The sequence below is a fragment of the Hirundo rustica genome, chromosome 2, assembly GCF_015227805.2.
Source record: "Hirundo rustica isolate bHirRus1 chromosome 2, bHirRus1.pri.v3, whole genome shotgun sequence".
Classification (NCBI taxonomy): domain Eukaryota; kingdom Metazoa; phylum Chordata; class Aves; order Passeriformes; family Hirundinidae; genus Hirundo; species Hirundo rustica.
The window spans coordinates 49237541-49253792 of record NC_053451.1 but is presented as its reverse complement, the minus strand read 5'-3'; the positions used below and the strand labels follow the sequence as shown (position 1 = coordinate 49253792).

Sequence of the window (16252 nt, the reverse complement as noted above, 5' to 3'; positions counted from 1 at the left end):
GGCCATACAGGCAAAAAAAAAAATCAAATTGATTTTCAGAAATAATACTCTATGGAAGTAGATTTCAAGCATTCTGAAGAAAAAAGCAAACCCACTGAATTAGAGATTGCTACTGCTTGCACAGTAAAAAAATTAGCACTGCTACTTCCCCAAGATAACACAGAATGTAAAGAAAAAAAAAAAAACAACTCCCAACAAACAAAACCAATTTTCTTTCCCTAGCCTTAAGCAAGCAAGTCAAGAACTCTGCCGTTCTTACCTGAACAGTACAAAAATTCCCATACATTCCCTCAACTTAGTGTTGACAATAAACAGTTGCAAACTTTACACAAAGGTTAAATGCTGTTACAGATACACTGGTAACAGCAAAAATCCCCCCGAAAATGAAACCAAACCAAGCCAAAAAAACTCAACAAACAAACAAAACAACCCCAAAAAACAACATCCCCCCCCCCAAAAAAAACCCCAGCCCAACAAATCCAAACAACAAACCTACTACTCTCAGCCTTTCTATTTTCCATTGCAAAGTAAGATGCTTTATTGTAGGCAGGAAGTAAAACATTTCTTTTACTACCGTATTTTAAGCCCAAAAAAGCTGATAACTACTGGTGAACCAGTTCTGAAAGAAATATTTCAAATACATGCTTTTGTGAAAACTGTAAATTGAGAAGAGTGCTAAGGATAACTTTACTGAGATCTGAGGTACACTCTAGCACAAGTGAGAAAGGACATTTTCTTGGCTGTTTGTTTTCAGAGCTTGTTTTAATAGGAATGCCTTTTTGAAACTGTAACTTAATGAACACATCAAAATCCTCTATCTATTAGGATCCTCCTGACAGTATTGTAACACTGTCCTTTGGTTTTCCCTGATTTTATTTGTTCCAGTACTACGGTGTACAGAAAGAGAGGTGGATTTTACAACCTGTAAGTATGATAAATTTAAAAAGACCATCTGGAGACAAAGTGTGGGCACTTACTGTTGACACCGTAATTCCAGTCTTGTGTTTGTAGATTGTCTGATTCTAACCTAAAAAAAATTCCAGTTTAAAAGATTTTGTAGATTGGAACCGAATTTGCTAGGGCCTCAGTCAAGAGTAGTGTCATAGGATGCAGTACGAGAGTCCAAGATCTTTCATTTATGAGCCTGTTGGACTGTAATAAGCATGATGCTCTAAAATAATATTTGATACAGTGATTTCCATGTAACAATAAGAACAACAGATGATGGAGATCGAAACTTCCAAGTCTGCGTTAAGACCTTTGCATGAAACTGCTATTTGAGGTACTGTTTCAACTGTTTATTAAGGTTTATTAAGGTTTTTCAGCTATGTGACCTGTCTCAGAAAAGCCCAAGGCGGGGGCGGGTGGGGGGGCGGGTAGGGCTGTGGGAGCAGGAGGCTAGCCCTGTTGTGGCAGGGACTAATGGCTCCAAAACCTGGGAATGGGTCCTGGCCTGTGGGCAGGTGTGGGTGAGACTCAGAGGAGGCCATTAAGGCTTGTTAGTGCCCTTAGGGCCCTGACCACTGGTTACCCACTCAGAATAATGTGACCTAATTTAATAAAGCCTATAGGAAGCCCTTATCAGTTGATTTGAATAAATTTAGGGTTGTCATGGCAGGGCTGCTCCAAGCACAGCAAAGATCTCTGCAAACAGGAATCACATCCTCTCAAGACCCACACAGCCAGGGGTAAAAAAGGACAGCAAATGACACTGGCCATGGTCTGCTCTCTGATGTCCACTACTGCTTTAACATCAGGGAGATACTTATTGTCACCAACTGTGCCCCTGTTTCCACAGAACAGAAAAAGAGATGAGGAAAAGCGTATTTTTAAAGTGAACTTGAGAACTACTGCCAGTAGGTTTTTTTTTTAATTCTGTTACTTGGAGCTTTCTTGGCAATGTGTTTATTTCAAGGGCTGTAACTGTACCATATGAGTGGTGTCCCCGGGTGATTTGATCTGAAGCATTTTCCTCCTGGTTACTGGTACTGATTTGACAGACTTCCAAGGAGGATGCCAGATGTCCTTGCAGAGCTATTGTACGCCTTCACTGTTCTTTTGCTACAAGTATGTTGGCCCTAAAAGCCATACCTTCCACATGTATTGCATGCTCACTAGTGAAACAAGACCTTATTGGGTGGATCTCCAATTTGGGAAGGTAGTTACATGAAGTATTTTAAGATTCATCATATTTGTCATGCCACCAGATATGCAGGGCCAAATATGGTACAATTCAAGCTGTCTGATGGACAAACTGTGCCATGCCAGATTCAGGCCCAGAAAAGAGCACATAAATTAAGCAGTACCTCGTTGACTTCACTGAAATGTGAGTCTGAAAGCATGGAAAGGATGTCGTGAAGCCGATGTGAAGCTATGGGAAGATACCTCTTTACTGAATTGCTACTTATCTGGCAACAATGCTACCAAAGTGTACTCTTTGATTTTCTTCTGCTCTTCATGATGACAGACCAGTGATAAGATTGGCCTGAAATGACTGCAGTAGGACTTTCATTTTCTGGAGAGTGGTAAAAGCCAATATCCTTAAATGACACAAAAATGTGATCAAGGGCATGTGGTAGGTTCTCTGCTATATTTGCAAGTATTGGCCAACATGTGATGTAATGTGACAGCCTCAGTGACCTTGGATTGAATCTGTCTTGCAATGTTAAATTCTCCTAGCGATTTGAACCACCATATGTGCCACTGACTATCCTCCAACTGTACCCACGCAGTAATGAGGCTGAGGGACAGTGAGAATCCTGCAGAGTCTTGCCATTGGAATGAGCTCTGCTCATGTCTCAAACAGCATTCTGCCCACACACTCAACCATGGAAACCCCGGGAGCACTGAGAAAGTGCCCATTGACACTGTCTGACTCTGAAATGCATGGGTGTTTTACAGACCTGTACCTAAGTGCAAATGATGGTGACAATGTCTATTCAAAAATGTGTCGGCTTCCTTCTTGACTTGCTAAAATGGCATAAGGTTTTCTCCTCAGTCTAATATAGATGTTGGAATCAGACCACACTGCATGCTCTCTCTGCTCTCCTGCACACCTTATGATTACTTCTGAAACCCTACATTTGTCTCTTCCTCTAGCTTTTTTTTCCAGCTGCATCCTTCATATTCTTTTCCCTCAACTTCTGTGTTTTAATTCTGCAAAATGTCCCCCTGAACTACACAGAAGATACATGATCTATGATCACTGCTTCAATCATGCAAACTTTTCTAGGTCCTTCTGGAAGATAATTGTCCTGAGGTTCAAGATTACTCACTCTAGCTCTGTACTGTTCAGTGCCTGGCTTCTGCTACAGGTCTCAGCTTGAGGTTCATACTGAGACAACTGGAGGAAGACATTATATCTGCAGTGGTAAGTGGATTTTATGCCACTGGACTTGTTTTGTTATATTTGATTGCTCTCCATCTTTAGTACAAAAGGCCAATCTTTCCTGTGATTTTCTGCCTTCACATCCTTTGAGCTCCTGAGTAGAACTTGCTTACTTCATGGAAGAGATCTCCTAGGCTTAGCTGCCTTTCCTTCTGCTGGAGAAAAGGACACACTGATTCTGGCCCAGCCTGGGCTTCATTATCACCAGTGGACTGGACTATATTTGGAAACCAGTGAACTCCCAAGGAAAGCTGATTAGTGAAGGAGGGAAGAGTGAAGACTGAACCATTGTTCTGCTTAATTGATTTCTTGAAACAGAGAAGTTAGCTGCTGGAAAGTCTGAGCAAAAGGAAACAGAACTGAGGGGACAGTCCACACAGAAATTAAACTCAAAATCATAGAATCATGGAATGGTTTGGGTTGGAAGGACCCATGAGCAGGGTCAGCTTCCACTAGATCAGATTGCTCTATTCTGGTCATGAATACTTCCAGGGATTGAGCTCCTGCAGCTTCTCTGGGCAATGAGAAGTCCTTAGATATGGCTAGATGCTGAGTAAAATACTGAGACCAACTACTAGTCTAAAAAGTTGACCCAGGATCCCGTCAATGACTTACAGGAAATGAACTCTTCTGAGCTGACACTTTCTGGAGGGACTAGGAGACAGACCCTCTCCTGAGGTGAATGACTGTACTTGATCCTCCAGACTGTCCTACTGATATGGATTTGCACATTCAATTAACACATCTGATGTAACAGATTCGTGGGGCTCCATACAATGAAAGGAGGTTTAGGTTACATATTGGGTACCTAAAGTAGTATGTTCTGGAGATGCTTTCACTTTCTTATGAGGATGTGAGAAAACGGTCCTCAGCACAGTATAATAAAGTGACGCAGAATTTCATAAAGAAGCATCTTAATGACTTTAGAGAAAATTACTGAAAGAATAATTAAGAATAATTATTCTTAATGACCTACACATTATTTGTTGCAGCTAGGTCTAAAAATGCTACTATAATAGTATTTATTTCTATATTTTAAATGCTAAATAAATAATACGGTAGAAATAAAGAATTCTGAGACATTAGATACAGAGTTATGGTTATTATGAATGATGAGGTTCCTAGAGCTGGGATTGACTGCCACACACTTTACAAAATTTTGACTCACACAAACGGAGTGGAATAAAAGAATTAGATTAATGATCAGTGGCATAATCCCTCAGTGACACAGGTGGATAGGTACAGATGACAATGGGAAGCCAGCATGCTTGTAGCATTTATAGAGGAAAGGTCCTAGGGAGATAGGTTTTGTATGAGAAAAGAAAACAGAATTTTCAATATATATTTGCATAAAGGTATTCAAATAAAATTGTGTAATTATCAATTTGTCTGGGCATACATATACTGAGCAAATAGCTAGAACAGAGCAAGGCACCTTGCTTCTCCTCTTTTCCAGGAAATTACTTGTTCCTTAGAGTAACTACTATCAATTCACTGTGAACAAACAAGGGTCCAAAGTCCCTGTACATGTCCAACTACTAATGAGGACTTCAAATGTAAAATATGTGTAATGGTAATGTGTCTCATAACAGGTGACAATCAAGGAGTTGTCACCTTGTGTGATGCAGATGGAGTTTTAGTCCTTGTAAAGCAGAAAATTCTACATTACAGCTGTGCGATAAAACTGCTTGGTCTTACCATAGCCTACATAAATCTTACTAGTTATCAATCACAGCCCAGTCCTCAAAAAACAAAAAAAACTACTTCCTTTTCTCCCAAGTCTGTTCTTAGAATATTCTTTTCTTGCCTAGAGAAAGTGAAGCCCAGACTGAAGCTAATCAGAAACCAGTCCCATTACACATATTGGTTGGTCAGTCTCTGCAATTTGCATTATTCTTTCCTTTCTTTCAAAGTCTTCTGAACCATCTGCTAGGTTGTTACCACCAGCCCTGTCTTGAAATAGATCTCTATTTTAATGTCTTCATGCTTCTAATGAAATGGAAGTAATAAAGACACTAGTAACAACACATTACTCCATTACACATTACATTTTTTCCTAATGGTGAGATGAAACCTGCCTATTAAAAGGAAGGAGTTGCATGCAGCATACATAAATATGCTTATAGTCCCAATTCTATAATGAGTAAATTCTGTTCTTGAGTTCAGTATTCAGAGAGATCCTGAATTTAGATAAGCTCAGTAAAAGAAGATGCTAGCAGGAGAAAAGCATAATGAAAGTTTACCAACAGCTAAATTAACCATTAACAACTGTCAATGCCTGTAGCTCCCTATGTTTTATCAATGTCTACAGCTGTGTGTAAGTACTGCTGAAAGCCGTATTTAAAGATTAGCCTGCTCTGTATGCACAGGATGAATTATTACCCAAAGTGATAATCAACAGTCCTGAATAAGGAAACTGTTTTCTGGGCTTTCTCCTCACAGAGCTATAAAACATATTCTTTCCTTTGAACTGGCAAGATTATCTCCCCGGGTTCCTCTTTCGAGTTTCATTTCAAGGTCACCACTGCTAGAAAAAAAATCAGCAATAATAAAATATCAGATTGTGTTTATAAGTGGAGCAATGCAGAGAATATTTAGTATAAAAATTGATAAAAGTTAAATATGACTTAAATCAGCTGTGAAAAAAGGTCTGTGGAATAAAATCTTAGTATTTGTTACAAATTAGAAGGATTATCTACTGAAAAGAACCAGGAAATTATGAAAGATTATCAAGAAAAAAATATTTACATTTCATTTATGGGAATTTAATTTTATAAAGTGGACAATCTACTTTAATTAAGTCTGCTGTCAAATATTTTTAATTTGAAATAATGTAACTTGACAATCTGGGTATAGTAGTTAATCATTAAAAATTAGCCACATGATTGTGAACCTAAATTACTGAATTGGTTTTTGATACATCAGAGATCCTAAAAAGGGGAAAAATTGACCTGAAATTATGAATAATAAATGTCAAACCTGGAAACAAGTTTTCCATTTCAACTTGTTAAAGACTTAGCAGTGGATAGCTGATACTATATTTATGTCTAGAAAACATATTAACTGGGGAGTGTTTTTTATGATGATCACTGCCAGATCCAGTAACCAAAACGTCAAATGATACTTGTCTGCCAGCCAAGGCAGCAGGAGGAGTAGGTGACATTTCCCTCTGCTTTCTCTCCCACTGGAATATTGCTATCCTAGATGAGACTTCACAGGGCTGCAGGAAGGGGTGGGGTTTGCTGTGCCCTACATTGACACCCTAGAAAACAGCAAAGATTTCTAGTGCCTTTCTAGCATCTGCAAATCATGGTGTGACACAGACGTGATTTTCCAACATAGTTGTCACAACATTGTCATTTACACTTCGACTCTGTGTGCATCACAAAAGAAAGAGATTGATATATCACATGGGCATATGGAATCCAAAGGAACTGAGAGAAAAAATCATAAAAACAATAGTAATGATAATCAGAAAGCATGAAGGCAGAATATGTGTATGAAAAGAAGGATCTAGACGAAAAAAGGTATCAGTGAGTATTTAATTTCACCATAGTAACTTCAGAGCTTCAATGTGAGCTACGCTTTGTGATAAAGGAGATGCAAAGGCAACAATATTATAAACAGATCATTTTATCCTCTCTAGAAGCTATCCAAAGTATTCATCACTCATTATAAAATTAAACTGTCATATCTTGTAATGACTTGGAGAAATCAAACTGGAAATATCTCAGTGTTGAGCACTGTTCAAGTCTGACTTTCTTTGAAGTACCCTTGAATTTAATTAGAACAAACTTCAAAGAGTTCACCATCTCACTACCTATTGTGAAAAAAAGGCCAAAAGGTAGCTTTTCACCATCAATTTATAAACTTCGTCTCCCAAATTCCTGGGACTTCCTGGTCACAATTCTAATCAGTAGAGTAAAATGTGGGAACAAAGCTGCCGAACACCCAGAATCTACCTCACAGAAAGGGTAGACTTAAATTCTTAGCTGTTATTCCAGAATAATTTTTGCCATTTTCCCTTGTCACTTCTTTCATTACAACCTAATTATTTCAAGATCATTTTGACTGAATGTCTACAGAATCCTGCTTACTTATTGGTCACAGCCAACATCAAACAGCAGCATGCCATGACTTGTAAAGTTTATTAGTACTAATGAGATGTGAGTATGTAATTGAATTATTTTGTCTCATGGTCAGACCTCTGTAAAAAATACGTTCTGAAAATGGTGACAGGAAGGTGACATTCCAGTCTCTTGTAATATTCCTACATTCTACACTGAATTTACCAAATAAAATTCCACTGAACAACCCCTGGAATAAGATCAACATTCACATAATAATAGTTTCTCAAAGTGAAAAAACCAACATATTACCACACAGAAACTCAAAAATCATCTAACACAAGGTGAAATGGGAATAAATCCACACCTGAAATCTTATATGAAAATGCAGAGGTTCATGTTTAAGAGTAACAAAGGTGCTGCAAGGAAATTATGTCCTCAGTACTGGTCATCTTGCTGTTTTTCTGATCTTGTCAAGTAATTTTAAGCACATTTTGGTTTAAAATATTAAAGACGTTTGCTGTGCATCACATGGAGACTGGATGGTAATAAATAGCTACTGGTATTTTATTTTTTAAAAGGACCTACATTATGACTGTCAGTTTATTCTACTTTTTGTGATTTGGAGGGAACTCATCAAAGAAGAAAAAACTGGATTTTTGTCACAATATTCTTTACTGTAAGCTTTTTTTGGTGTTATTTCCAAATTATGTAAGATAGTTCTGTCATCTTGCATCTAGCTAATATTTCAGAAGAAAGCAAAACTTTCCAAGCACTAAATGCTTCTGAATGTAAATCAAAGCTGAACAGATGCCATCAAAATAAAGAAAATTTTAATTTTGCCCTTCAAAATATCCTGAAAATGGGAAACTGAACTAAGTATTCTATATTGGACTTTATAACAAAAACATTCTAAGACTTTATTAAAATTCCCTTATAGTACAGAAGTAGAGATTTATGGTTATTTTTAGGTCTTGGGTTTGGTTTGTTTTTTTTTTTTTTAACCTTATCAGAACCAAAATATAAGACATAGAAATATTCTTCCTTAAAGAAAATAGCAAGAATATATATAAAATGTAATCTCAAGTTAAATGAGCAGAGTCCTGGGAGATCAGTTATATAAGACAAATTGTAACAGACATACTGGCATGTTAAATTTGCCTAAAAATACAAATAATAATGGCACTCTCACTGTGCAAGACCTTGTAATGTAACTCCATTTTCAAGTGCTGCATGTTTTTCCATAGCTGGAAAATAGCTGTTCTAGCCCTCTGTTAGATTCTGAAATCTACTACTGTCAGAACTAAAAGAGGAACCAGCAGTGCTAGTCATTTTCATGTTTTAGTTAAAAACCTGTAATGTTCAGAAATACTGCTTTCATCATCTTTCAGCATTTTCTAACCTATTTTGACTCAAGTGACTGCTCTCCCAGCTGTGAAATCTATGCAGGCTGACACCCCTTCTGTCTCTCAATCCCATTTAGGTGTGCCCATTTTGCAAACAGAAATAAAATATTAATTCCTTTTCATGCCACCACTTTGGCATATCTTGCATACCTCTGCCCTCTCCCACAACATTCTAATCGCCATAGCAGCATATCTTACAGTTTGGGAAACACTATCAAACTCCAACGCAGATTACCAGCAAAATATTCTTCATTGCACAGCAAACAAACCTGATTTTAAAACAAATTCAAAACACAGTATATTTATATGCACGGAGTTTCTTTTTACTCACAAGAGGCTCTGCCATGATGATGCGAATCTTGCGTTCAGCCAGAGTAGTGAAGTTAACAAACAAGCTCTTCAGGACATATTCGCCTGGTTTGCTGTCCGGGTCAATGCTGATGGGCAACATGGCTGGAGGTCCTTTTTCTCTCTGTGTACCAGAAACAGGAGGGACAGGTGGCTTGATATATCCGTTACCAACTGGAGAAGCTGAAATGTAGAAAAGACACATTTATTCCTGGGTAATTCAGCATGGTTTAACTTTCACAGAGCACCTCAACAGCTCACTACACTGTCAAAGCAAAACTGGAGACTAGCTGCTAATCAAAGAAATACACAACACATCAATTTAACTTTCATGAAACAATAGGTAAAATACATATTATCTGACTGGAAAAATAAATCAAAGATGAAATCTTTTACATTAAAATTGAGTGGTGCTTACTACACAGTGCATACTCAATCCTCTTTTTTTTTTTTTTTTTTTTTTTCTTTTACGTGATAAGACTTGCTGAAAAACTGAAAAACATCCTCATTTTTTATCTTTTGCATGCAAGTCAGACCTGTAACTCAGCTGTCAACAAAAATTTATTCTTTATTGCTATTCATGCTGGCTTAGCCTTGAAAAAGTCAGGAATCTAGTCTTTTGACTATGGTGAGCTGTAAAGGGTCTTACTCTCCCTTAATCTATACTGAGGTCAGTCAAGAACAACTCAAAAGACAACATACATGTTACCAGTATAAATCTTACATGAAGAGTCAGACATGGAGTGTTTACCATGGCCAAAAAGTATTAATTATTCATTAGCTCTCCTGAAAGTACCACGCCCTACAGTTCCATCTGGCACTTTTGCATTTACACCTGGTGTATTTTGTTCAATTTTGTGCTCTCCCACACAAGAATGATATTACTATTCTGAAGCAAGGCCAAGAGAGGACCATGAAGATGGTCAGGGGCTTGCTAGATTAGTAAAGGCTGAGAGTGCTGGACCGATTCAGCCTTGAGAAGAGAAACTTACTGCACTCCTTAGTTACCTAATGGAGTGTAGCAGAGGTGCCAAGGAACTAGATTCTTCTTTGAGGTGAAAATGACAGGACAAGAGGCAACAGACTAGTCTGAATGTGGGAAATTCCTATTAATGATATGAAAATAATTTCCACGGTGAGAGGGTGATCAAACACAGATACATGTTGTCCAGAAATACAGAAGAAGACACTTGGAGACACTTGAAAGTTGACCAGACAGAGTCTGACAAACTTCCCCTAGTTGGTGAGCAAGCTGGGGTTGGACTAATCATCCACCAGGGATACCTTCCAATCTAAATTATACTGTGACTGAATTCCCAATAACGAGTATCAAGATATTGTATACTAGACTGAGCTCAACTTGCTGTTTTTCTGTGAATGAAGAAAAATAAATGCAAGCACTTCAAATCCTACCATTTACACATAAAATTTACAGCCCAAAATCCTCAGGCCTCAGCTTTTATTGGTAATAGAAGTCATGTTTAGTCTTCAGGCAGGAACTGGTAGCACACTCTGTTAGTTTTGCCAGAGACTTTAAAAGTAGAAAATAAAGTAACACTGGCAAGACCAGCCATGACCCACTCTGAATGTAATAAAAGTGACGCAATGCCCACGAGAACTACTGGCGATTGGGACAGAGATGCTTCAATGCAATAAAAACCATGGAAATATTGTGAACTAAAATCATTACAGCACTTCCCCATAGCACTACACTCCAGAGTGTTACGTTGTATGTCGCATCCAAGTTGCAAAGAAAAAAAGAGAGAAAGAAGCATGAACTATAATGATGGTTGCCTCACATCTCAAAACTTAGTCTTTTCCCTTAAGGAACAGAATTGCAAGTGTTCCTGAAATTGTCAATTATTAGTGACATATGATTGTTTTAAGGATAAATCAGATTTTTGACCCTTCCTATGTACTTTAACACTTCACTGCTGAACAAAAATGAAAAAAAAAAAAAAAAAAATTAAGAAGTTTTATGGTTTGAGAGTATTTAAATCAGAACCCAAAATGACACACTGAAAAATAAAAAAGGATCCACTAGAGAAAAGAGAATGTGTTTTCCTTTAGAAAAATCGGTTTAGAAGTTCCTATATGACTATAATAGAAGACAAAGCGCTTCTCTTCATGTAGCTATTATTCTGCAAGCGTAACACATCTCTACTTTTCTTTGAAAATAACCCCTCACTGACGAGGTACAGCATCACTCTTCAGCACAGCAGCAGCACTTCTCCCACTGTGACAGATGTTTCCTGCTAGATTTGTATCCTGCAAAGTTTCACTTGATTTTCGAGGGCAAAAGCATTTTCATGGAATCCTCCTGGCATTATGACTCCTGGCAAAAAACAAAGCGTATCAAAGAGCCCTACATTTATATTACAGAAAGCTTGTTCTAAAAACACACTGTTGTTCTCAATATTAATCTACTTCAAAGTACTGAAAGAAGTGCCACCAGAGAAGAGCATGAATGCTACTGCTCTTCTGTCATCACCTAGGCTCTCTTAAAACTTAAATATGAAGACAGTGGGATGCAAAGGATCAGACGCAAATTTTTATGGACTATCAAATACACTAGCAATGGAAATCTCTCCACAAATAGCTTTAGGATGGAGTCAGACAGTATTTTTACAATTAGGAATATATTTGCCAAACGTGTGGTTTTGACCGGCTCACATCTACCCGTGAAATCGGCTCGATCTCAAAGTGCTCTGTCAGGAATATTTTTTCTGGTGAGCAGCGAACCCAGTTTTCTTACGGATTCGTGTCCTTTGTGCCTCGCAAGCTGCGTCCCTGGCAGTGCCAGCGTGCTGAGCTGCCCGCGCCGTTCCCAGGCTCCACGCCCGGACTGTGCCCGGGCCTGGCGGGCGGGATGCTCGCCAGCCCGGCCCTGCCAAGCACAACACCGCGGGGCTGCGGACAGGCAGCCAGCCCGACCTGCCTCCCGGAGCAATCTGCAGCAACAGAATCGGACGCAAACTCGCCTTCTGCTCCTCGGCAATTCTGCTTTTAACCTGGCTACCAAGCTGAAAACATCGCGGGGATTCAAGAGAGGCATGCAGGCACGCAGGCGGTGTGCGAGAGCAGGTACGCTCCACATCCCGGAGAAACTGAGTTTAAAAAGCCTTAGCCATGCTACCTGGGAGCTGCCACCCTCATCTTCAATCATCGTAGCATTCAGAAAGGATTCTGAGGCTGGAATTTAAATCCACATTTAAATAGTCACTGTCAGCAGGAAGCGTTTTAACAATGGTTCTGTTAGGTTTGTGACACAGGTGGATTTAATTATTTTTTTTTCCCCCCAGACATCTAACTGAAAAATCACTTATTTACACACAGTAATAGAGGAATGCAATTATTTGTGAGATCTGCCAGTGCACCAAAAATTTTTATTCTAGCTGTTCTCAGAAAGAAAGAACTTTACAGCTGTTCCCCAAATAAAGAAAAAGCACATCCTGGGGGTTAACATCTATCGCTACTATATCTATTAGAGCAGTTAGGGAAGTGACTGACATGTCACTGATTTAGCTCAATTTAAAAAAAAAACCAACATTTTGTAGCGGTTAACTCCATTTAAGTATCTTTAGTGTGAAACCTAACATTGCCAACACTCGGAGGGTCTTGAGTTGGTCATGAACTATTATATACAGGTTTAGCTTTCTAAGGCATCTTTTCAGCTTCATTATCACCAGCATTTGCATATGCTTGATATTTGCATTGCAAAATTCTGGTCCAGTGGCAAAACTATCACTGATGTCTATACTGATAACGTAGGAGCTTTAAAAGAATCTAGTTTTTATGCCTAGACTGAGAGCCCTGTAAAACTCACAAAAAAAAAAAAAAGTTGCCTCTGAGACATAAAACTAGAAATCAATGACCCAAAATTTAAGAAGTAGCTGCATTAAAGTTATCCCTGGTTGGTCCCTTTATGTTGACACATTATAATGTGAGCTTCAGAAGTAACAATAAAGAAGATGTGCTCAGTTTTGCCATCTACACCAGTGAAACACTGCCCCATTAAATAAAATGCAAAATTTTATCATGAGAAATCACCATGTATAGTTCGTGTGGGTTCATGCAGAAGATATATGGAGAGAGGTGGGTGGAAGGAAGGAGTTACACTCAATTTGAGATACTGATTTCCGTAACAAATTTAGGTTTTACTGCCCAATTTCAAAATAATAAAATAATACAAAGAGAAATACCAGAACAGACCACAGAAACATTTAGTTTGAATGTCTACATATTGTAGGGTATTGGTCACCACACAAGTACTGCACTAAGCTAAATCCTCTACCTAGAGAAAAGTAGCTCATCCACCAGGAGAATGCACATGGAGGAGACCATGGTAACCCTGATGCCCAAGGACTCTGCAATAGCAGAGAACCTACAGATCCAAGTTTAAAAAGTTGTGCACATATTTAAAGCTTCTATCCTACAAAAATCTGTAGCAAAGTTTAATCATGCTAGATCAACTATAAAATGTCTGTACCATTCGGGTGTGTAATTCTGTCTGAAGCACCTTTTCTTGTTTCCAACATGGTCCCTTATTCTTCTACTAAATGCGCAATAAGCTGTATTTCAAATTACACTCTTATCCTAGAGAGTAGTTTCATTTAGCGCAGTCTATAACCATTTAGTTTTCTCAACTTTATTTTTAAAAAATTAAAGACAAGTAATAAATATGGAAGCATCAGTGAAGTACCACACGATTGTCATCACAACCATATGCCATTGCCGCAGAAAGGCCACCTTACATGAAATCATTGCTAGATTTTTCCATGTATTGATCATTTCCCTGATCAGAAAAATAGCTGTAAAAAAGCACAGTAGTTTTAGTGCAACACACAGTCAAAAGCTGATACTGGGGACGAGTACCAAATTAAATTATCATTTAATTATCATAGTCCCTGCTATGATCTGCACTACAGGTATTTTTCTTAGAGCTGCAAGAGGAATCAAAACAACTGAACGATCATAATGCACAAGCCAAAAATCTGTGCTACATTGGATATAACTTCGGCCATAGAGCTACTGAGCAGAAAAGCAGAGGCTGCATATTTTTAGCAAACTGGGTCAAATTTACACTTTAGCAACAATGAACAAACTAATAAGACAAACGCAAACATCTATTTGCAGTATTTTCATACCTACCGAGCCCCTTTATAAAGCCGATCACGCTGGACTTTCTCCAACATGCTACCGTAATATCCATGAGCCTGTGAATGCCTGAAATGTTCCCGTCCTTCAGTTAGAAAAGTAAGAACTCTTTTCTAACTAAAATTGAAAAATAAATTAGTTGTTTCATAATCCTGTTTCGCACTTCCTCACTGCTTGTGAGGAAGACATTTCCTTCAGTTTCTTGGTATTGTTCCTCAATAGACAAATGCTGAAGACCTGCAATGTGTGAGCGAGAGCAGGCCTGCGGATCAGCTCAGCCTTTCCATAACCAAAGGGGTAATTTTTAGCTTCAGCATATGATGATGACCACTCACAGAGTGGCTGCATGTCTATATTTATCCACAAGTACATACTATGCTGACAGATTAGTGAAACTACTTCAGGCACTCCAAGAACATGAGACAGGATAATGGAGTTCGACAAAAACCAAAACACACATATCAAACACATGTATTATCATACAATCCAAGCTGAAAGCAATCAGTATAGAAATGCAAAGCACAGTGAGAACACAAGATGGGTTTTGTTTTGTAACTAAAGTCTTTTGGCTAAAAGTACATACAGTCTGAATTCCTCGTGATAAAGCCAATGCAGTATCTCTTCTTTTCCCATGCCAAGAATCAGTGAGAAACCACATATCCTTAAGAATAACCCTACATCTGCTGCAATAACTCTTGAGAAAATTAGCTTTGTTTTAAAACAGCAATTATAATATTAAAAAGAAAATACATTATTAAATAAAGCATGAAAAATTTAATTTACAAGGATATGGTCAATGTGCCACAAAAGGTTGCTTTTTCACCTTTTGAAGGAAAACATTCCCAATTAACTCAAGCTCGATAGAGAATAAAAAAAGGAAACTTCTGCTGAAAGAAACAAACTAAAGGTCTAGCAGATCCATTTTTATCCTGGTGAAATAAATTGTAAGATTCCCAAGGAAAATGTTATTCCAGCATATTAGTAAGATGCACTAATAGCACTATTTTTATGTAAGCACTATTTTCATAATTAATTTTCATGTGTCCAGTTCTGGGCCCCTCACTTCAGGAAGGACTTTGATTCCTGTGCGCATCCAGAGGAAGGCAACAAGGCTGGTGAGGGGCTTGGAACACAAACCCTGTGAGGAATGACTGAGGGAGCTGGGGTTGTTCAGCCTGGAGAATAGATGACTCAGATGAGACCTTTTCACTCTCTACAGCTTCCTGAAAGGTGGTTGTAGCCAGGTGGAGGGTGTGTCTATTCTCCCAGACAACAAATGATAGAAGGAGAGAACACAGTCTTAAGCTGCGCCAAGGGAAATTGAGGTTGGATGTTAAAAAGAAATTCTTCATTGAAAGAGTGACTGGTCAATGGAATTGTTGGCCCAGGAAGGTGGTCCAGTTACCATCCCTGGATGTGTTTCAAAAAAGACTGGATGTGGCACTCAGTGCCATGGTTTAGTTGATGAGATGCTAGGTCATAGGTTGGACTAAAAGATCTTAAATGTCTTTTCCAACCCAGTTCATCCTGTGAAGAATCTGTGAAATCTCAGTAAACATGTACTCTTAAAACTCCAGACTCTGAAGACTGTCTAAAACTGTTCAGGCAACTATTGCAGAAGACAATCAGTCATTTTGTGCAGCTGTCTTGACACAACAACATGACATAAAACGATCCAAACTCATCCTGACTTTCCAAAGCCTATTCAATCCAAATAGAGGATTCTTCAGGAAGAGTTTCTTTGGTTGACCAATTAGATAGATGGTCTGCAATGCAACAAAGATAAAACCCAAACAATTGTATGTAAAGCAAAAGTCTGGAAATCCTTATACCAAAGGAAATACTATCTAGTCTATAGGATAAAGAAGAGACAGTAGGGTCAGTGG

At 38.4% G+C, this 16252-nt stretch overlaps 1 protein-coding gene across 4 annotated transcripts in view; it reads right to left on the bottom strand.

Annotated features, from left to right (window-relative positions):
• Positions 1–16252, bottom strand: part of FRY (FRY microtubule binding protein) — a 183187-nt gene that overhangs the window by 122173 nt on the left and 44762 nt on the right. For all 4 annotated transcript variants that reach the window (XM_058419511.1, XM_058419512.1, XM_040056716.1 and 1 more), the window contains one exon: positions 9193–9392. In XM_058419511.1, coding sequence (XP_058275494.1) covers positions 9193–9392 — 200 coding nt within the window. The remainder of the gene's footprint in view (positions 1–9192; positions 9393–16252) is intronic.